The 22,918-nt window shown below is 30.5% G+C and overlaps 1 protein-coding gene across 1 annotated transcript in view; it reads right to left on the bottom strand.

Moving 5' to 3' along the window:
• Window positions 1-3,163: 3,163 nt before the first annotated feature.
• LOC139502177 (uncharacterized) overlaps window positions 3,164-22,918 on the bottom strand; it is a 95,794-nt gene continuing 76,039 nt past the window's right edge. The window contains exons 31-39 of the mRNA XM_071291561.1: window positions 20,492-20,666; window positions 19,405-19,564; window positions 18,664-18,938; window positions 18,187-18,268; window positions 17,104-17,137; window positions 15,498-15,575; window positions 12,050-12,103; window positions 10,909-11,047; window positions 3,164-4,850 (exon numbers count right to left, since the gene is read on the bottom strand). Coding sequence (XP_071147662.1) covers window positions 4,825-4,850; window positions 10,909-11,047; window positions 12,050-12,103; window positions 15,498-15,575; window positions 17,104-17,137; window positions 18,187-18,268; window positions 18,664-18,938; window positions 19,405-19,564; window positions 20,492-20,666 — 1,023 coding nt within the window. The 3' untranslated portion in view covers window positions 3,164-4,824. The remainder of the gene's footprint in view (window positions 4,851-10,908; window positions 11,048-12,049; window positions 12,104-15,497; window positions 15,576-17,103; window positions 17,138-18,186; window positions 18,269-18,663; window positions 18,939-19,404; window positions 19,565-20,491; window positions 20,667-22,918) is intronic.

The following is a 22,918-nucleotide window of genomic DNA, read 5'->3' as shown; positions in this document are numbered from 1 at the left end:
GACCCTTCTAGTTGTCATGTCATTAAACAGGTAATTTTATTATATTCTAATAATAAAAAAAAAGATGAGCTTTATGAAAATAATCGATTTCGCACAGTATGTTTTACTCACTATTTGAAAGTATAATAAAAGATGTCAAAATCATATGCACATATTGTAAATCGAAGTTTTGAAATATCACGTATACCGGTGGTTGACAGGGCGTCGGTGATATGCCGTCAACTTTATTGTGTAAAGAAGATGACATCATCGACAAGGACCATACTCTATTTAATTTTTTATCTGAATATGGTTTACTGCAGTCATGTTACGATATTAGAGATATAGAACTTCTAAAAAATACATCGTAGACACATCAGAACGACCCTCTTTTTCACAGCAGCTGCAAAGACTGCTAGCTTTTCACTCGCAAAAACAATAGGTATAAAGGAAAATTGAGGTTCGTGCACAACCAAGACGTACAAATAAAGAACATTTATGGTACCGTGAGGAAGTAAATGTCATCATAAGCATAAATGCAAGAATACAATAATGGGATGAAAACTAAGACCAACTGACTGTGGCATCTATATGTGATGTTTATGCAGCCTAAGGCCTTTTGAATTATAATATTAATACATTTTAATGTTTCAAATTTTCTTTTACTATTATTGAAACGTTTCTAATGCATTTGAAAAAAAAAATGCCTATATGTACCAAATACTTGTATGGTCCGGCCCGTTAATAACCAAACGAGAATATACTCAACCTGTATTTTTGTCCATCTGACTTACAGTTACACTTTTTTCAACTTAAATTTATAGTTTGTTATTAGGTTGTACTGTTATACTACTGTCCCAGGTTAGGGGAATCCCGCTTACATGTTTAATCCCGCAACATTCAGTATATATGTGGCTGTCCCTAGTCGGGAGCCTGTTATTCAGTGGTTGGTGTTTGTTAATGTGTTTCATATTTGTTTTTCGTTCATTTTTTGTACATAAATAGGTCCGTTAGTTTTTCGGGTTTGGAATGTTTTACATTGCCATTACGGGGCCTGTTATAGCTGACTATGCGGTTTGTGCTCTGTTCATTATTGAAGGCCGTACAGTAAACTATAGCTATTTTCTGTGTCACGTTATCTTGTGGAAAGTTGTCTCACTAGAAATCATACCACATCTTCTCTTTTTATATATAGCATAAGGTCTGACCATACGTGACCATACGTGTATGGTTAAGCCGTATGAGCATACGCATATGATCAGGACCATACGCGTATCGTCCAAAAGTCATATGGTCCGGAACAGGAATATGCTCCTTATGTCCGAAACATTGTTATTCTTTTAGAACTTTTTTCCGATATTTGACTGCTTTCCCCCCTTTTCATACCAATATAGCTCTACACATCAACTCGAACTTTAATTTGAACTTGAACTCAAGGGATAGGTTAAAACATCCGATGCACATTTAACAAACAACTGATATGGAAATCAATTTAAAAATAGATCTTTTTTTTTCCAAAATGGTCACGTGGTTTTACCTTTTCATCAAATAAGCAAGTTGTCGACTTAAGGAAGTTCGCTGCTTAGTTTCAAAACAAATAGCTTTCCATAACACTAGTATATATTGATAGGGGATTAATTGAGGAATCAAAAAAGCAACAAAAGATATAGGAGTCAATGTGTTTTCGAGATATTAGCCGTCGGAATTGTGGCAGGAAAATGTTCTCTATTGAATTTTCATAGCTTTTTCATTGACCAGCGAAAGTTCTAAAAAACTATTAAAACATAAATATGATTTTATAAGACTTTTACAAAGATTTAAAGAAAGAACAATTGGGGTCCATGGGCAAAATTTTTGAAGGCATTCAAATGGATAAAACCAGAGGATTCTGAAAACTGACAAAAATCAAAAACATGACAACCGAACTTCCTTAATCAGTTAACAAGTAGAATTCAACATGTCGACATCTTATTATTTTGTAATTACATTTATTCTAGCAACTCGATATTGTAATTCCGACAAGTTGACTCCTCGTATTTATTTGATTCCAGCTTGTTAGACACAAAATAACTGATAATTCCGATTAATTTGCAAAAAAAAAAAAAAAAAAAAAAACTTCAAAAGGGGTGTACCACATGCGCTTTTATAGTATACCTTACAACAAAATTATTTATTTTGCGGCATTATGTTCTAGATTATGGTTCTTAAACTATTTATAAATGCTGAAACGATGGATGTGCATCGATAACTGCAATTGCAATTACCGTCAGACTGCCGTGCACTTTTGGCCGAGGCGAGAGTCCATTGAGCCAGAAAAAAAACCCACTTTGACTATGTTTCACTATAGGTTAATTTAAGTCGAAAAAAAACAGTGTCGCAATCATAAGGGTTGGAAGAAGAAAGTTGGAATTTCAAAGCTTAATGTTAATGATTCCAAAATTAAATTTGATAATTCGAAGATTAAAATAGATAATTCCAAGATAAATATTGATAATTTCTAAGATTCAAGTTAATTCTTCCAAGATAAAATTAAAGTACATAGGGTCCGAATAAAAGTTGAAAAGTCCAAGGTTCTGTTGAAAGTTCCAAAATTAAAGTCGACAAATTAAAGAAAAATAATAAAAAAGGATGACCTTGATACGCTTTCGTACTAATCAATTGGCAAAATTAAAAGCGCAATACACGTTTTAAAGGGTCAGTTATAATAACTGCTAGAAAGTATAGGAATAAGAAAAAAGTTTGATTTGAATCTTTTTAAAACTGCGATATTTTTCAATTGTATGTTCAAATAAGGACAATTTCTGTAATTATCTGTTGCTGTTTGTGAATGTGTACTCACTTTTGTGATACAAGTGTTTTGTTTACAATTTGTTGTATAAGTTTACAGCTTTGACAAACTTTCACGAATCTCTCACTGTTGAGATATTCAACTCAGTTTGACCAGCAAGTGACAAACAATAGAAGGACAAGGTGTTTATGCAACAGTTACAAGTTTTGTTTAATGGATGGATCCTCCATGCTCTTCAACTTTGTACTTGTTTGGAATTATAAATATTTTGATTTGAGCGTCACTGATGAGTCTTATTTAGACGAAACGCGCGTCTGGCGTACTAAATTACAAACCTTTGAAAAATACAGTATGTAGAGAAACCTGTTTATAATGTATAAAAAAAATTCACATTAATTTTATGATTATTGTATCACATTTTAATTATGAATATAGGATTGTAAACAAATTGTGAAAAAAACCAGGAATAAAAAACAGTTGATATACAAAATGCTCCTTATACTGATAGTCCTTAATAAAAATTAATAAATCAGCTAGAAAAGCAATTATATACATACAAGTATTAAAGTTAACTGTTGTTGAAAAATACTGTACAGAAATAACTTTGTTTATACTTATCTTATTTAAATCAAGATTGGAACAACATAAAATTTTACTTAAAAGATTAATTAACCAATAAAAACACATGCATTCTTATATTTTTTTTTTGAAAATATCAATGTAAGAAAATAATAATAAATGCATTGTATATGCTATTATTTTTATCAGATTATAACTTGCAAAATGAAATTAATAACAATGATTGTTATGATCAATAAAACACCTACTTGTTGGTTAAGTTTGCGTTCTTAATTCAATATTAGTTGTGATTGCTTGATTGTTGGTTGCCTAACGTCCAATGGCAATACTAGACGTGAACAATACATGATATATGCAGGAAATAAAAAACGCCAAACACTTATATGCATATTATTAAACATCTATTTCCACTACAAACCTAAAATCTACTTCTGCAATGATCAGGTGAGCTATCAAAGTATGTACATTACTCATAATCGACTTAAGCATATGTAGAACACGTTTGATTATAAGGAATAATGACATAAGAATATAACTAGCAAAACCTCATTATTATAATATTATAGCGTAACCATGTTAACCATCTATATGAAACCAATCAACACTGTTTGAAACATTTCTTAATGAAATTAAAAGAAAACAATCAATTATGCAATGCAGGGCTTTCATATTTTTTAATATTTAATTTTTTATATCTTTTTTTTTGCAGAAAAACAAACCCATCATTAACTGACTATAAGTTATTCGCTCTTATATTTGAAAGTCCTAGCGCAATGAGGACACTTGATTTCCTTATAATTTGGGCCATGTATGAAAAGAAATCAACCATTAATCAATAAACCAATTATTTAATGCAATCGTGAGTGTTAGTTTTAGAATATCTTGTTCGTATAGAAAACACGTTTAACCAAGAATCATTCTTGAACTCTTTATTCAGTATCCAACAATCGGAAAAGGAATATATAAATGCACATGTTATTCTTTGTTAATTAAAACAATCAAGTCATTTATAGACATTAGTTGTACTATATCACCAACTCATTAAAACCTTTATAAATAATGTGTCCCACTTTGATAAAAGACCATTTAACGATACATTGCAACACAGTTTAATGTTACTATTTTGAAGGTTTTCATTTTAATTGCTATGTATTGGCATTGACAAGGCGCATGATGTGCTATTTATAAGTGAAGCTCCTTTTTTGATGGTAAACATCCGTAAATGTATATCATCTAACTTGACATTTCTCATTCGTTTCCTATGTTATTAATGATATACGAATACAATAAATGAAAGTACCTGTACCATATAAGAAAATAAGGTAACAAGAGAAAAGAATTACGCTAAGTACTGCTTTGCCTGTTTTGTTTCAATTTACAATAAAGCAAATTGTAATTATAACAATTATCATTCGGTTACAACCGTTATTACAATATAATAAATAATTAAATGTCTTCGACCTGTTACTGCCACTAGGTCACTGCATTTTACATTCAGGATCTTCTATAAAAATGAAACAAAAATATAAACTAATTTAAGTCGTTAATATTAAGTTTCAGTTAATGTTTGTAGATAGTACTTATATACATTTCTGATCCGCATCTGTATTGTGCAGAAAAAGAAGAAGATTAGAATAATTTTTTGATATTCATTAAGTTGTTTTTATAAGATTTATGTGATCTTCTAACTGTTTTTTTATAAATAGGCGAAATGCAGACATTACGTTAAACTGCCGTTCTGCATTATGAATATGATAACTCGGTCGATTTCGTAATAAAAAAAACTCGTTTCTGACCATCAATGCCTTACACAATCACTATTTGTTTGGTTCCTTGCCTATTATGCTGACTATGTTGGACGAAGAAATATGTACATTCGAGTGAACAAAAAAAATGTGTAAAAAGCGACATAAGCCGTGTTCAGTATATAAGATAGTCATGACTTTTATACTTAGAATAGAGGGGAGAAAGATACCAGAGGGACAGTCACAACTATTATAAACATGTTGTTAGGTTAACTACTGTATATTTAGTGATCGATACACCATGGAGTCGTTATGAATGTAAATCAAACTCGTAATTAAACACTTTGACCCCTAGCACAGACAATTTGTGGTCATAGAGTCACTCATGAATTTTGTGAGTTGATAGGCAATTCAACCTACAGACTGGGCCCAAATTACTTATTTTTTTTTATGTATTACAATGTAAATTAAAGGGAAAATGTTCCAAAATTGATAAATGAAATAAAGTATCTCAGAATAAACTGACTGCCAGTTAAGTAAAGTTAACAGTTTTCACCCATTATTTTATATCTTTGATTATTGGTCCAAGTAATTATATTTTATAGTATATTTTAAAGTATATTCCACATCTTAAGCCAACAGGAATCACCAAAAGCATTCAATTATCGTTTATTTAAAGTTACTTTGGAGTTTGAGAAATATTTATTTTGGATGACCGGCAGATGTCCTAATTTTTTAGATTTGAAACTTTGAACATTAAATCTCAATAGAAACTGGAAGATGGCAAAACATAGAAAGAGAAAACAGAAAATGTGTATTGTGTAATTCAGATGCCATTGGTGATGAATACCATTACATTTTTAATTGTTCAGCTTTCGATAATTGTAGACAACAATGTATTGCATTTTACAATAGAAATAGAACAAACACATTGAAGTTTTATGACTTAATGAATTCCCCAAAATGTACAGAACTGAACAAACTTTGTAAACTTATTAAGGAGATCAATAACAAATTGAACTTTTCTGGGTGAACAATTGTGAATGCCTCTATCTACTTTCGTACATTATTTATTTATGTAATTGTATTGAAATATGTATAATTATCTCTATACCTATCTGTAATTGGTTTGTGAAAATAACGATATATATAATTATATATATATAAGATCAACGTGGTTAAATTCAAAAATTTAAAAATAAATCTGACTCCAATCTTTTTATCATTATTTTCGTTACTTTTAAGTACAAATTCAAAAGTTTAAAAATAAATCTATCTCCAATCTATTAAATAGTTTTTCTCTATTTTTAAGTATTTATTTGATGAAAACAGAAACATATTACAAATAAACAAGGTATTATACCTAAACAGTGTACCAAATATGTTATGCTTTAAAAAAAAACCCAGGTAAATCTTAGGTGAAATTCTAATTAACCCTGATTGTTATAAAAACAAATTACTTATCAAAACATCTATTGTTATTTGCAAGTGGGAATAGAAGGAATAGTATTTTTAAAAAGTGGGAATAGGAGGAAGACACCGTCCGGAAGATTGCCTATTTTGTCTTCCTTGTCAATGAATTTGTTGAAATTGAATTGTTATAGCACAAAATTAGTCTCAGCGTCAAATGGGCTATGATCGTTCATTTTTTATCTTGGATTGCTATATGGAAAGATCTTGTGTCACGTGGTCAATCAGTGGGTCAAACCGAATATCTAAAGTATGAACTCCAATGCGCACTGAAATATTAGATTTTTCAAATAAGTGGATTCAAACTTTCAAAATGAGACATTAATTATTTTTCATTAAATTTTTTGTACTCCAGATGAATCAAAAGAACAAGTTTTTTTTCAAAATTTTATAACATTTCATCATTTATGTTTACGATTGTCTGATTTCCATTTCCTTGTTTATTAGCATACCTCAATTTCTTTATTTCTTTATATTAAATGTGTTATTCATTTTGTTGTCGTTAATGTTTTGTCGCTTGCTTTCTTTTGTTTGTACGTATGTCTGTCTAGTTTAAACCCTTTGAGATGAGGGTTATACATTTGTAGCGGCAAAGGTGCTGTGACAGAACGGCAATTCCAACTCTGATTCACAAATAAGGGCGGAGAAAACCAAAGTACGTTTTGCCCAAACCAAACATGTACTGGCATTTTCAAAAATATTCTTAAAACTAGTATATGTTTTGTAAAGAGGTCATTAACTATCTTCTGGACTATCAGACTATATATAGTTTACCAGAAAAGGTTTTGTTTTGCTGTTGACTTCTCGGACACGGCTTACATATTTTAAAGAAATAAGAAGACCGTTTTGATAGATGCGAATTATTCCTAAGCATCATATAACATTACATACACCGGTATAAAAATATTGTTGTGTTTGATCTTTTTAACTATGGTTCATCTTCATATGCAAAATGTTTAACTTTCTAAATAAAATACTAAAAAACTTCAGACAAGTCACCACTGGCGTCAACGTGATGATCGTAACTGCAATTACGATCATCCCAATATGGCAGACACAAATATAGGGATATTTTAGAAGGCTGATTTCTCCCCTTCAACAGCTTATTTTCAGATTTGTTTTCTATCAAGAAAAATCTTAATAAGCATTGCCATTGAATGTGTTTTTCATAAATTATAGAAAAACAACCCGAAGAACGAAAATCGAGATTTAAAAAATCACGATGATGATCGTAACTTCGTCTATAGATGATCGTAACTTTGACTTGTTTTTATAAAAAGATGATCGTAACTCAAAATTTATGAATTTTTGTTTTCACTAAATGAACACCCTATTTAGCAGTCACGATAAAAAATATATCATGATTTTAAAATTAAACAAAGAATAAATGAAAACCGCTATTATAAAAAGAAATAACATAAAGAGATTAGCAGACTTATATGCAAATGTCCTCAATATTATTTTTTTATGAGTAATTTAGTTATAACATTCAAAATGGATTTACGTTGATATGAAGTTGATATAAATATCATTTTCATGATACAGTTTAAGAATACAGGCCAAAACTTTCACTTAATAAAGTAAAGGAAGGCATGAAGTTACATTATATTGATGACTTTCTATCGGTTTTAAATTGTTGCCTGGCCTTATTTTTTCATAATCAAACTATGACTATTAATCATTGCTAGACTACAGAGCCGGACTCAGAGGGAGGGTCAAGGTGCTCGCATCACCTTTTTTTGTGGGGGAAATTTGGTTGATTGTATAGGGAATCAATGCAGCATGACTGTAGCAGGCCTACTCTTAGGCAGCCAGTCCCCCATCCCTTTATGAAAATCTCTGGATACGCCACTGGACTACTGTTACCTATATTTACCATGGGTTGGCTATTTATATAAAGAAGGAAAAGTTGAAATAGATGGTATGTACACGTTCATATTAGATTTTTCAAGCTACAAATCCTTATATTTCTACGGTATATTACATGTATTATTGAAGTTGGTCGAAGAAGTTGTTTTAAGCCAAACATATCAATAAGGTATCTACCATTTGATTTTTATAAGGGGTGATGAATTTAGCCGAAAAAGGCAGGACAGGAGATTTGAGTAATAATTCCACCTAAGTATGTAATAATGCTGTATTTTGATTGGATGAGAACCATGGTATTTTTCACCAATTTCTATATATTGAGATTTTCTTTTCTCTGCCGGGGTATTTGCCATTAGGGAATTCCATATGCCGGGCTATTTGCTAGCAAATACCATGGCAGATGGGAAATACCCTAGCAAATACCATGGCAGATGGGGAATACCATGTCTAAAAATAACTCAATGAATTATTTCTATTCTAATATGACAAATTCATGGTCATTCTAAATATATGGTTCCAGATGAAATATTTAGGATAAAAGCATCATTATTGAATTTTGACCGAATGACGTAAAAATTCCGGGAATGACGTCATAAATAAAACTCAACGAATTGTCAACCGGTCACATAAAACTGGAATCCACTTGTATTACGCTTAACTGAAACTGATGAACAAAGTGTAGTAGTCAGCCGAGAACCAGCTTATTATCATAAAAAGGAAGATACATATATACAGTCAGGGATTGTACATAAAAAATGATAAGAAATGATTATACGGTCAAGGCAATTTGAATGCGCAAATAGCTCAGCTGCAGTGTATACAAAAATTATACATTCAAGTCGAAATTTCATATGATACCTGATTATAATAAACTTTCTGAGGTGGAACATTCGGTGGAATTAAACAATTATATCATGCTTACAAGGGGTATTTGCCAAAAATACCGGTTTCGAGGTAATCAAATTTCCCTCGCCTAACGGCTCTGGAAATTTGTACCTCTCAACCGGTATTTTTGGCAAATACCCCTTGTAAGCATGATATATTTGTATAAAAAAGGCCGGATGAACATCTTGGCCAAACAAAAAAGGCAGGATGACAATTTACGTTAAAAAAAATCAGGATGAAAAAAAAACGGTTGAAAAAAAGCAGGACCGAATAGAGTAAAAATAAAAACGCAGGATAGAGATTTCAACATAAAAATGCAAGACAAACTAATTCATCCTAGCCCCTCCCGCAAATAAAAATCAAATAGTAGCTCCCTTTATTGACGGTTTCATTGGTTTATTTTTCATTCAACAGATATGATTGAACTTCTTAATGCTTTATTTTTTCAACCTCTCCTTTAAAAATCGCAAATCTGTTAATAAAAGAAACTATAAAGTCTGAATTCCCCCCAAAATACCAGATTCTCGAAAGGTGCTATTGTCCCTATAAAGTGTAGGGGGAGGGGGATGAAAAAAATCTCCTTTTTAAACAAACTGGTCATTAATATGAACTGTCAAATATCTTATTTATATAAAACATATGAAATCAATATAAAGTTGTTAACCCCCAATGCATTTTGATATTGAACTAGATAAAAAATAAATACGAAATCTCGAGAAGTCATAACCATTTGTGCACTTACCAATAGGACGTTACCCTCCCCTCAGTGATCGTTCCTTATTATTATCACAAAATCAGCTGATAATGTACATTTTCTCGCATACTAGACAGCTTTATTTGTCCTTATTTATCAGAAAATGCTTCGTTGGAACAGACAGTTACGATCATCTTAAGTAAAAGTTACGATCATCGTTGATAAAGATAAACAAGAGTTACGATCATCATCGTGATTTTTTGTATCTCATTTTTCATTCTTCTTGTTGCTTTTCCATCCGGTCCGAAAAAATATTTCAATGGCAATGCTTATAAAGATGTTTCTTGACATGATACAAATCTGAAAATAAGCTGTTAAAGTGGAGAAATCAGCCTTATAAAATTTCCCTATATTTGTGTCCGCCATATTGGGATGATCGTAACTGCAGTTACGATCATCACGTTGACACCGGTGAAGTCACAAAACATCATAAAATTATCAAAACAAACGAGTTGGTTACAACCATTTGTATATTTTTTTTACGAGGTATATCGCTAATGACATAAAAGTGATTATTCATGCAGAAAACTTAACGACAATGGTTGATACTGTGTGTTTTTATTGTTACTTTGTGTATTTAATACTTATATATAATATAAGTAAGATGTTTTCTATAACGCCACGCTTAATCAACAATTTTCTATATAAGCATGTATCAAGTCAGAAATATGACAGTTGTTATCAGTTCATTTGATGTATTTGGGATTTTTATTTTGCCATTTGAATACGGACTTTCAGTTCTGAAATTTCCTCTAAGTTTGGTATTTTTGTTGTTGCTTTTCCTGGGTTAAGAATAAATATGCACAATGTGAAAGAATTAATTGACTTTGTTAACGTACTTCTTAATTCTTCATTAGACGAAATAGATTGACTGTCATCATCATCTTCATCTGATAGAGAACAGTTGAATACATTTTCGTCTTCTTCTTCGTCCGTTATGTCGTCATAATTTGTTGTCGATTTGGCAATTTTCGTTAACTGAAAGTGCCACAAATATAATATACTTAAATGTAGGAAGCTTTGCTTTCCTTGCAGTCTTTATGTTTTCATATTTATAGGACGAAATACTTGTTTTATATCAGATTTTGTGTATTTAAAACATTTAAATCAGTGTTCACTTATTTCGTTCACAGAGATAATAATAATCACATCAGTATATGCAATACCAGAATGCTTTAACGTCCCCATTTGAAGTACGAACGTCATACTATCTTAAAGTTGTTGCTAATTTTTAACAGTTAATTCTTGACAACTATGATAATTAAAGAACGAAACGAGTAATGCTTTATGAAATAGCTCTGAAAGAAAAACTTGTTAAGCTTGTACATGTTGTATTTTGCCTTTGGTATTTATTTACAGTCAAACGTTTGTTTCGTTTTTATTATAAAATCATATTTTGGTTACATATTTTGAATAAAGAAAAGGATTTGTTTTAATCTGCTTGATAACGTTTTGTCTCATTTCAGTTGTCTTCACTGAGTCGGTATTGAAGTTACATGGATGCAAAAGGCCAACTTTTCGCTGTGTAACATATAGGATAAATTCACACTTCATACATTTGAAATAACAATATTACTGTTTTCTTTTCAATATATTCTTTACACTGAAACCCAGAGATTAAAAGTACTTAAATAGACGAGGACCATAACAGAAAAAAGCAGAACAACTTCAGTAAGAATCAATGATTTGAATATTGGAACTGTATTAACTTTAGTTAACACAAACTACTAGTAGTATGACAACGTCAGTAGTTTGACAACGACCTTTGATAGCTTTTCGATTCTTTAATAAAGTAACACAATTCGTCTAATTACATAGTTTTTGTTATCATAAAATAAATGTTTAATTTTTTTATAGAAATAGGAGCCTGGTTTCGGCAAACAATGGTATTTTCCTACACAATACACTCATCTTTTATGTATGTATATATTCTTCGGAAAAGGATCGAGAGTAAAATATTCAATTGCATATAACACTTACCAATTTCTTCATTACATTCATTTTTTTATCCATATTCTGCAGTCCGCCTATTATCTAAAAGAAAGGAAAATGAAGAGAAATATCGTTCAGTTGTACTGATAATTTATGTTTGAGTTCACTCCTTACATTTCAGCTTTAACTAAATCAGATTACTGATTTTTACATATCTATATTTAAAAGTACCATATCGATGACACCTTGACTCATAATGTTCTCCAAAATTGTTCTTAAATACTGAAAATTAGTTTTATATCCACGGATTACACCAGCAAAAGTAATTCAAAATTGAAGATGTCGTTGTGAGTGACATTGTTTGTATCCTACCCTATAACTTTGACTTACTAACTCGAATTCGGGTCATAAGCACTTTTTTGCGTAAAATTTGGATTCAAACCTTAAGTTCTTTGCCATTTGACTATCAACAGATTTCACCAAGGGCTCAAATGAAACCTGTGAGTTTCCGCTACACGTTAAAATGGCATTTGTGTATTTTGGGGTTGATCTTTGTGGTTGAAAAAAGCAATTAAGCTATCATCGTTTTAAAAAAAAATAAGCTAAAATTTAATAGAAAAAACTTTAGAATTGTGTTAATCTCGAATTATGAAAATATTGTGTTTGGTTGCTATAAACCGCAAAAATCGGTCCGTTATGGATCTTTTTCTTTCAGGTTTGTGTTGAGCTTTATAAAATGGAGGTTCATTGAGTTAAATTTTTTATTAATTTCTACGAAAAACGAATACAAACAGTGAACATTGTCAACATGTCAGTAATTTTCAGCAACTATTTCTTAGAATTTCTGCCCATACCAGTAAAAACGTGCATATTGTGGTTCCAGAGGCCAAATAGTATAAATAAAATGCATTTCTTACTACTTGTGTTACTTGTGTTACTTGTTTTTGAATTAAAACCATAATAACCTCCCCCACACACTTTCCCCCCTCTCCCCTCACCTGGTTTACAGACCATCCATCCCACATTGTGTGTTCTTTTAAAGATGTAAAAAAAAAAGTTTTTACGTCTTTCTTAATATCTTGTTATAATCTAATATTTGTATGTGAAAGGTCAACATAAAAATAATATTACAAATGACATTGAAAATAAGTATGAATTTAATCAATTTTAACCTTCGGTTCCGTAGCTGAGGGGATGCATCTGAGGCTAGTAATCAAGCGATCCGGGTTCGCATCCCGCAAAGATAAATGTACGGTTTACAAAAAAACCAATACCAATATTAAATAACTTGACTTGACTTTGATTTAATTCGAATTTCAAATTGAAAATTCGTTTTTCCTTGTGACAAAGTTAATTGTCTGTCTTTTGTTTATAGTCGTTTATAGAATAATAGAGACATACATGTTAAGGAGGCTCGCGGGTATAATATTTTTAGAACAAAATAAACATTTATTTTTCATTACAAATTTTATTGATTTACCCTTAGTAATTGCTACTTTATCATATGGTACAAAAATCATTCAAAAAAATCAATTCATGTTGGCCCCAGGTGACTTTTAAAATGTAGATATCATTGAAAAAACTCCAAATTATCTCCCTTTGGCGCTAAAATGCCATGTTTTGGCATTAGAATTGAAATATCTTTTTTAACTCATCGGTGACCTATATGTTTTATTGTTGTTTTCGGATTAGCTGTACATAAACTAAATAATTGTAAAATTTAAGCGATTTCTGTAATTTAATTTTTTTTTATTTCGATATTACCGCTAATATTTCTCCTATTAGTTCAACAGAAACAAAGGACATTAACAAAAATGTATGCTTCTTTGGAAGTCAGATTGTGAGCGTAAAGGAACGGTGACCCCATTTTTTTATTTCATTTTTCTATTAAGTATAAGATAACGTTCATTTAGAGAAAAATGTAGAGAAATCTTATATTAGATAAAAAAAAAATATTTAGACCCGCGAGCCCCCTTAGGATAATCTATTATAAATCGATAACTATGGGATTCTGAAGCGGCAAGACTTTTGTTTTTCTGTCTTTGAAATGAGTGTAGGAATTAGAGTGTGGATGCACTTCAGTTGCACAGTTTAGCTACGTTTTTTTACTCAGAAAGCTCGAAAATAGCAATTTTGACCCAAATCACCCACATAGCATGTTTGGCTATAAAAATTGCTGTTTCTCACATAAATGGACCATGCAGGGTTCTTTTTCTTAGAGATGTTATTTCTAACATTGTACTTGAATGCTCTGTTGATACTATTTCCATAAATAAACTTCAAAAAAGGATATTTTGTATCGAACATTTACTATTTTTTGAGTTTTTGTTGTTGTCACGTGACATTGGACTGATTATCACGTGATCAAAGATGACATATTTTTTTTACAAACCTGTCATGAATATTACTGAAAAACTATTTTCTATAAAAAGTGTTAGTTGATAAGTCTACTAACAGTAATAAGAAATTCATGATTGATTGAAATTTGATCGTTCCTCAGCGGCAAAAATAGTGCAATTTTTGCCGAATGGTAAAGAGTTAATGAGGGAGTGTACCTTCTTAACCAACTAAACGAGTGCCCTTTGGAGCCCACCCCTCCTGTTTTAAGGTTGGGTTCGATTTGCTTAGTCGTTATTTTACATGTTGTGTGTTGTATCTTTTTGTATATATTTTTTAATACGGCATTGGTTTTAAAGTATGACTTTGATTATACCTTTTGGTATCATTCCAAGTTTCGGGTTCCGCTCAAAAAATAAAATAGAATAATAAAATGTTTTTTGAATCATTTCTAAAATAACCTTTCCGATGTCAGAAAAGAGTTAGTTCTATAAAAAAAAAACTTATTTTGAATGGTATTTAATTCAACAGAGGTAAAATCTTTAAAAAACAGTTTTAATCGGTAATAACACTGATCGATTCATGTTTGATACATTTAACCATAACTAAATATATATACAAATGTATTGCCATACATGTACATAATTTATGCATGTTTGAAAATGCATGATTCAATATCGCGTTAATATTGTTATATGTCGGCTTTGGACAATGATAAGTGTTTATAATACTATGCATGTTACTTAAGTCCGGGAAAACATGATGTATTTATCATTTGTCTATTAAATGTAATTGGCTTTGAACAAGCTTTCGATCAAATTAATGTATATTGATATGTATGATGAACTTGAGGAAAAACTTAACAGATTCAATGATCTCATAAAAAGTGGAAACATAAGTCAAACAATTATATCTAGATCCATATTTCAACAGATAATTGCGATCTGTTAAGAGTTTAACGTTGATTTTTTTTTGTAATCTATTTTGTATTCTAACCTATATTTTGTTGGTGTTTTCAACAAAATCTAACTAATACAAGCAGAAAAAAAAGATAATGGTTTTTTTTGTGTACATGAATCTACAAGTGTAAGCATACAACACAGAGATGAATTTTATTGTAAACCATTCGGTTAGAGTATAAAATGTATGTGCCAATTACCTTTTGAATTCGTTTGTCATTTGTGTCGTTCTGTTTGTCTTGTTTCATGCTATTGTTTTCCATTTGTCTTTGTAGCATCTGTTGAAAAACAAAAATTAAAGGAATTGGTGATAATTGTTATTGAATTGTATTTATTAACTAATATACATAAATATTTCTAACATACAATGTTATTATTTTTCTAGGAGGAAATTAAATAATTTTGAAGTCGCCTTCCTTGCTGATATAATAGAAAATGACATAAAACGTTTGCTGTTTTATCTTAAAACTCACATGTCTGTATAGTTACAACTCTCACAGTGCATGTTCGTTTAAACCTCTTAAGTCAACTATTTATACACATCTGGACGTAGCTGTTTACAAGATTAACCAAAACAAAAATTTCTACTTTATACAGTACCATGAAAAAAAATATCATCAAAGATGCTACGCCTCAATTTCAATACGATAACTGAAATGACTACAATGTCGATGAACATTTAGACCCAAACGCGTATCACACAAGAATGTGCCTCAAGTACACGGATGCCCCATCCGCACTATCATTTTCTATGTTTAATGGGCCGTGAAAATAAGGGAAAATCTCTAATTTGGCATTAAAATTAGAAAGATCATATCATAGGGAACATGTTTACTAAGTTTCAAATAGTTTGGACTTCACTTCATCAAAAACTAGCTCGCCCAAAAACTTTAACCTGAAACGGAACGAACGGTCGGACGAACGGACGTACAGACCAGAAAACATAATGCCCATAAATGGGGCTAAAAAAAGTTTTCTAAATTTGGATCAGTTGATTTCTAATTTGTGTTACACAAACATTAGTTTTCATGTGGTTTTGATATCTGATCAACATTAAAATGACAGAAAAGAAATGTCTATAGCACATGTAGTGCATTCTTATACCCACAATGAATATAGATAACAGTGTTTAAATCTAACTCATCTCATACATAAATATTGCAAACAATTCAAAATGAAAACGTATACTAGTTGTATTCCTATTTTTATTATTATTTACGGCGATTTGAAGGATCTTCTTTATGAGATTTATATGACAAAATGACAAAAAAGTGAAACATTAACGTAACTTGGAAAGACTTAATATCTATAAAGCAGTTTACACAATCTACAGTGGAAATTAAAGTTTTGAAGAAAAAAAAAGAAAAAAATACGAGCATATTATAATAAAAAGTAAAATAACAAAAACATTGAATTTCAATTAAGTTTTAAAAACGGAAAGTCCTTAATAAATGGCAAAATGAAAAAAAAATTAAGCATTAAATGATTGGATAACAACTGTCATATTTCTGACTTCGTACAGACATTTTCTTATGCATTATTTTGAAACTGGTTTTATAGCTAGTCAAGCAGGCGTTTCTATTTAATCATCCCTGTCGTTAGAACCTCTTCTCATGAGGGTGCCATCAATCAGTTGTTATACGGTGTTAAGAAATAATGTATCGTTTTACTGATGACCCACATCAGATATATGTATGCCCTCTTTCTGTCTCTCTCTCTCTCTCTCTCTCTCTCTCTCTCTCTCTCTCTCTCTCTCTCTCTCTCTCTCTCTCTCTCTCTCTCTCTCTCACACATGTTGATGTTTACCGTAAATCTGTCAACTTCCATAAGGTCTATTTCCCTGAAAACAAAATGTTACTATGGTCAGATATACATGGTGAAATAACGGTGGGGAAATTTAACATCAGCAAACAAATAAATTGTAATGATGGAAATTCCTTTACCGTTATATCAATTATAATAATAGTAATGATGATGATAATAATAATAATAATAATAATAATAATAATAATAATAATAATAATAATAATAATAATAATAATAATAATAATAATAATAATAATAATAATAATAATAATAATAATAATAATAATAATAATAATAATTATATTTTTTATCTTAAGATGGAAACTCAATAGTTTTCTAGTAGTGACTATTTTTACTTTGGCCATAAATAATACACAAGTAGAACATACAAATATATATTAGATGAAAAAATAGTGTGCATGTTGATAAACAAGTTATCTACTCGTGACTTGAAGTTGACATTTGAAGCATTTCGAATTGATAAACCAGTGTTTTTGGTGTGCGTTGAGAACTAATCCATAGAATAAAAAAACTGTAAGGGCAGTTTTTTTAATTATATATTGAACATACTTAATGTTTTACATTGAATTAAGTAAATAAAATATAATCAACAGCTATGAATAATGTATATTCTAAAATATTATGGTATATTAGAACTTCGTCTTACATTGTATCTGATCTACAACAATTGAAGTAAACATACGAAAGCGATGAAGTTAAAATACGTTTGTATATTGGCAAAGACACTGCGTTTTCAGTAGGAATCCTACATCTACATTTATCTGTGGTTGAGACAACTTTACAAACTACTATCTTGCGTATAAAGTAATACTGTTATACTTTATACTAAATGTATATCAAAATTCAAGAAGGACTATAGGAAAACAACAGGACTAATGTTCATCTTGAATTAATCCTGTCAATAGAAATGTTACTTGTGCATGGTATAATTATAAAGGAAACACTTATCTGATGCGTCCGATTTTAGATTTTATCAAAATTCATTTGCATTACTCGAGGTATTCATTTGATTATAGTGTCATAGTCAATGTTTTTATCTTTCTAAATTTGAAGTTAATTTACCCTTTTGCTTTAAGAGCTCCGTTGCCCTCTGCTTCTTTTGTTGTTTTCAGCTTCAAATCAAAATTAGTATTGTACAAAAAAACTGAAATATGAAATACAGGTGTTGTTATTTTAACCACGAATAAAAAAAAAACACATATTCATAATGTGCAAAGTTCAATATTATACATACACGACAGTAATGTTGGAAATACAACAGTGCTATTGCAGTAGGACTGAGAAAAATTTTGTATATGAATAAATATCAGTGTTGCCAATACATATGTTTACTGTAAGGAATATGAATCTTGTTTCTAATCCTTTGAATATCACTTCACAAATGTGGGGTTAACCGCCATATAAAACCAGAATACAGAATGTGTATACTTATTAATATGTCAGCATTATATATATATTTGCAAGCTTTTGACTGTTGCATTTTTTCTTGATTAAGAGATAAAATTTAAATCACTCGCTTTTCATTTCTAAACAATTTACCTCTCACAAACATTGGTCTATGATTAAGAGTTGCTTCCTCTCCAAATTCATCCCACATGGTATAATAAATATCGTCTCTTCGACATTTTCTATACAACTTCCCACACAGATAAGGACAGCAAAACCAAAGGAGGGCATGAATAATTATTGCCGGTATAATAAGTAGTTGCAAATGAATTGGAAAAATTGTCTTAATGCTGTATTCTTCAAGGAAGTCAGTCTGAAGTTGCGACCAGTAAAACTCAGATTCTTGTTGAACGTTTTGAAATGTATCACTGAACGAAAGAAACAAGTCTGAATTACAAATAACTGACTTTTATTAATCTGAATCATAATAAACACAAAAAGTTTTCCTTTTTTTCAGATTTTAATGTTCAGAAATTCAGCAATGACTGCCATATGTGAACAATTAACATCAATGTCTCTCAACAACAAAAACCATAAAACCTAAGGCAAAGTATTTATTAAAGTTAAAATCTTCTGAGAAAAAAGAAAAGCAAATCAATATTGTCAATGTGACTAACTGGTCATCTATAAATAATACAATCAATGCAAAAAAATCTTCTCTGGGAAAATTTGGCAGAGTTTAACATTGTATACACATAAGTGACTTTTCAATCAAATAAAAATAATGTTCTAACTAAAGCTTTAAATTTAACAATTCAATGACAAAAAAGAATAAACTTGATTCATCACTGCTTACAAAATATAGTATGTTTAAGTTTAATGCATGTTATTCACCTGTACATAGCTATAAGCAGATTCAGGAGTAAGATTACGGCGATTAATCCGTACAAGGCTTTCAAGTAAGGTGTAATATATACACCAATCTGTTCAGGACATCGCTGTATATCAGTATTTTCATAAAGTGTTCTGTTAAATGTGCAGTGCGGTTCAGATACTGAAATAAATTTAACTAAATTTGTAACACATAAATGTACCAGACAAGATATTGACAATTATCCTCATAACAATTTCGTCGTCTAAAGAGGTATTTCAAACTTATGTCATTTGGTGTCTGTTAGCTCTTCCGAAGGTGGTGATTTCATTTTATTTGAATTTTTACGTACTGTGACAATTAATCAAACAAATTATCTTGTAAGAAAGTTGCAACGTATTTGAAGTATTCAGGCTATCGAATTGTATCTGATATATTTTAGTTAAATGCAAATAATGAGCTCGTGTATAGAAGTTTTCATGGAATGAAAAAACAACAACAGAAGTACAGGTATTATCGTATATGTCACTTCTCTGGTTGTCCAGAGGATTTACCTTTACTGTATACTTTGGAAACAAATAGAAGAAAAAATGGCTATACGTATCCAAATATGAAGCGGAAGCATATAGTAGAGTATATATAGATATATCTCAAAGACGAAACTTGAGTTTGGAAGAGAGTTGCTGGTAGTGTATGTTCTAAAGGAAAATGGTAGTTCTGAATTCAAGGCTTCAAAGCTTCAAATAACATTTAGACGAGTTTTGTGGAAATTCTGTCAAATATCTATCAAAGACATATTTCATATGCCGTTGATACAATCATGTTTGCTTTGCCTCCTGTATAACATTAGTAAAGGCAAAGTTTTATTATTTTCAAATGTACTTTTGTTTACATGATTTCACATTTACAGGATTAATACATATACTTTATAACAGGTGATTACAATAAGTCTTTGAAAAAAATTAATATAATATCTTTCCGAACATAACAATAATCCTGAACAAAAAAAGTGAAAAATGCAGTTAATGACACATGCAATATGTGATTTCAATGATACAATGTAGGTTTGTGCGTGATTGCACACTTTTAACATTGTTAATTATTACGTACGCGTGTCACCATCTAAATTTAGTTCTCCAAATAACATCCAGTAACCATTTTGTATTATCTTTTCCATCTGACTCCAGCTGAACTCAGAATTTGGATATAACAGTGCATAAAAAGATATGTTGTAGCACATCATTATGACTGTCATGATAATCATAAAGGAAAATGTATCTCGAAACTGAAAAGATTGCAATAATAACATCAAATTAAATTTCTTCAAAAGTATTTAATCATATTAAACACTATTCTCCCAAAAAGGTAATATAGATCTTCATTAATTGATTATACAAATGACATTTTGTATATCAGTAACACAAAATCATCCGACATTATGCCATTGAATAATGATTTCCTTGTATGATATGTACGATACAGATTCACATGAAACCCTTAATCTGTCAGAAAGAACATTAAAACCGAATGTGATCAAGAAGTTGCGAAGTCATCCATGACGCAATTTAAGATAAAACAGTGGTATTACTCTTATCACTTTTGACAAAATTTAGTTCAATATCAGTAAAACCGCTCTAATTTTCAAGCTATATCCCGTAATAGTTCAATCTTTAGCGAAATATTAAAATTTTCGGAGACGTTGATCTGTACATTGACGTCGCCACAACTTATACGCTCACAATTTAAAATATAAATAACCTTATACTCTTTTGAGCACTGCGGTCTGGAAAGGTTGATAGTGTATCTGTAATTTTGTAAATTGTAACAAGTGCTATTCTTAAAGCGTATACTATTAAATTGATAAAAAAAATAAACTTAATAATTTTCTATGATGAAATTTTCCCAAAAAATGCAAACTTAGCATAATAAATGTATTGCAATTGATGAAAGCAAGTTATTGTCGGCTTTTACCTGTTTTATACAAGTCGATTTTATTAATTCTTTTTTTTCTATCTTTTTTTAATCAAACAGTTGATCGCCTGATCTCTTCGAATCAAATATTTAAGTTCTGACTGATCCAAAAAATTGGGAATGTAAATATGGATGTGTCAAAGAGACAACAGTTTATTTTCATTCCGGTTATGACTGCGTTGACAGAACAACAAACTTACGCATTTCCATCAGTTATATCATCTTAAGGGCATCCGATACAGTTTCAAGGGAGTTAACTCTTGGTGCGACGTTAAGCGTTTGAATTCCCGCAAAACGTCACTTTTTACGGGACGTAATGCGTGTCATTTACCGTAATACGAAACGTAATGTGGAATTTCCATGCTCCAATTTCTGTTTCTCCCGCATGCTAATTTCTACGCCATTAATGTTAGTCAGTGCATTTGATTATACCAGGATAACAGTCTAATAACATAATAAGAAATAAAACATATTACTGTTTCTTCGAGATCTTCAACAAATATCGTATAGTGAGCAATCTCAAGACGACTGACCCTTTTGGTGTTACTAATATCATGCATGTCAATTAAAATTTTACTATCATGCATCATCCACGATTTGGTCCGGATCCGATTTTTTATTACAGCACAGAAAACCAATGATATTTAAAAACTAATACCGAAAATGTATGTACACGAAGAAGTCAATTTCCTTTCTGAAAAATTTATTTAATTTATTTATGTAAACAAAAAATAATGGTATGCCGCTAATACAAACAATGATACAACTTTTATAAAAGAACAAAGTTTCTATTTCCTCCACGTTGCACGTAGTTTATCTAACAACAGGCAATAGCAAACAATATGTTTATGCACCCGTAAAGAATTTTACGGGACGGGACGTAAAATGGTAAAGAAATGCCCGCGTCCGTTTGTCCGTCGTAAATATGGTACAGCATATTATCATTAAACTGAACATGGTTGTTTTTTCAGTCATGATGGTCAAACGGTCTATATCATTTTTGGTGAACTTTATAAGTTACAGGACTTTGTAACTAGAACAGTTTTTTTACAGTTCGCGCTGCATCTAGAAAACGTTTTATGACTATTGCTCTAAACTTTACGCACTTCTTAGTTATATAATTCTGAAGAACTTGTATATACTTTTGAGAATGATTCAGAATTTGATTTTAAAGTTATTGAGTTTATGACAAAAAGGGGCTGGGGTTCACATGTCGCGCCGTATCTCAGAAACTATCTATAATAATTGCATAGATATTCACATACTTTTTAGTTAAATTATTCTTAAGATCTATTTACTTTTTCGTGATGATTCTTTAATTCATTTTTGAGTTCTTGAATTTTTTATTGAGCTTCAATTTGGGGATCATATAAAACATGTTGTGATATATAAACTTATAATTGAGCAAGAATAATGAATGAGTCAGGATATACCTAGCATGACTTCCGTACAACCCCCGTGCTATTTTAAAAACATATATTATGTTAGTGTTTTTTTTTCATGAGACGAAGGGCGTATCATGCGCTCGAAGCGCAGCTGGTTTTTTTTTCTTTATTTTTTTTATAG

The sequence above is a fragment of the Mytilus edulis genome, chromosome 13 (genome assembly GCF_963676685.1).
Source record: "Mytilus edulis chromosome 13, xbMytEdul2.2, whole genome shotgun sequence".
NCBI classification, from domain to species: domain Eukaryota; kingdom Metazoa; phylum Mollusca; class Bivalvia; order Mytilida; family Mytilidae; genus Mytilus; species Mytilus edulis.
The sequence above is the reverse complement of the archived record's forward strand: the minus strand, read 5'-3'. Positions and strand labels throughout refer to the sequence as shown.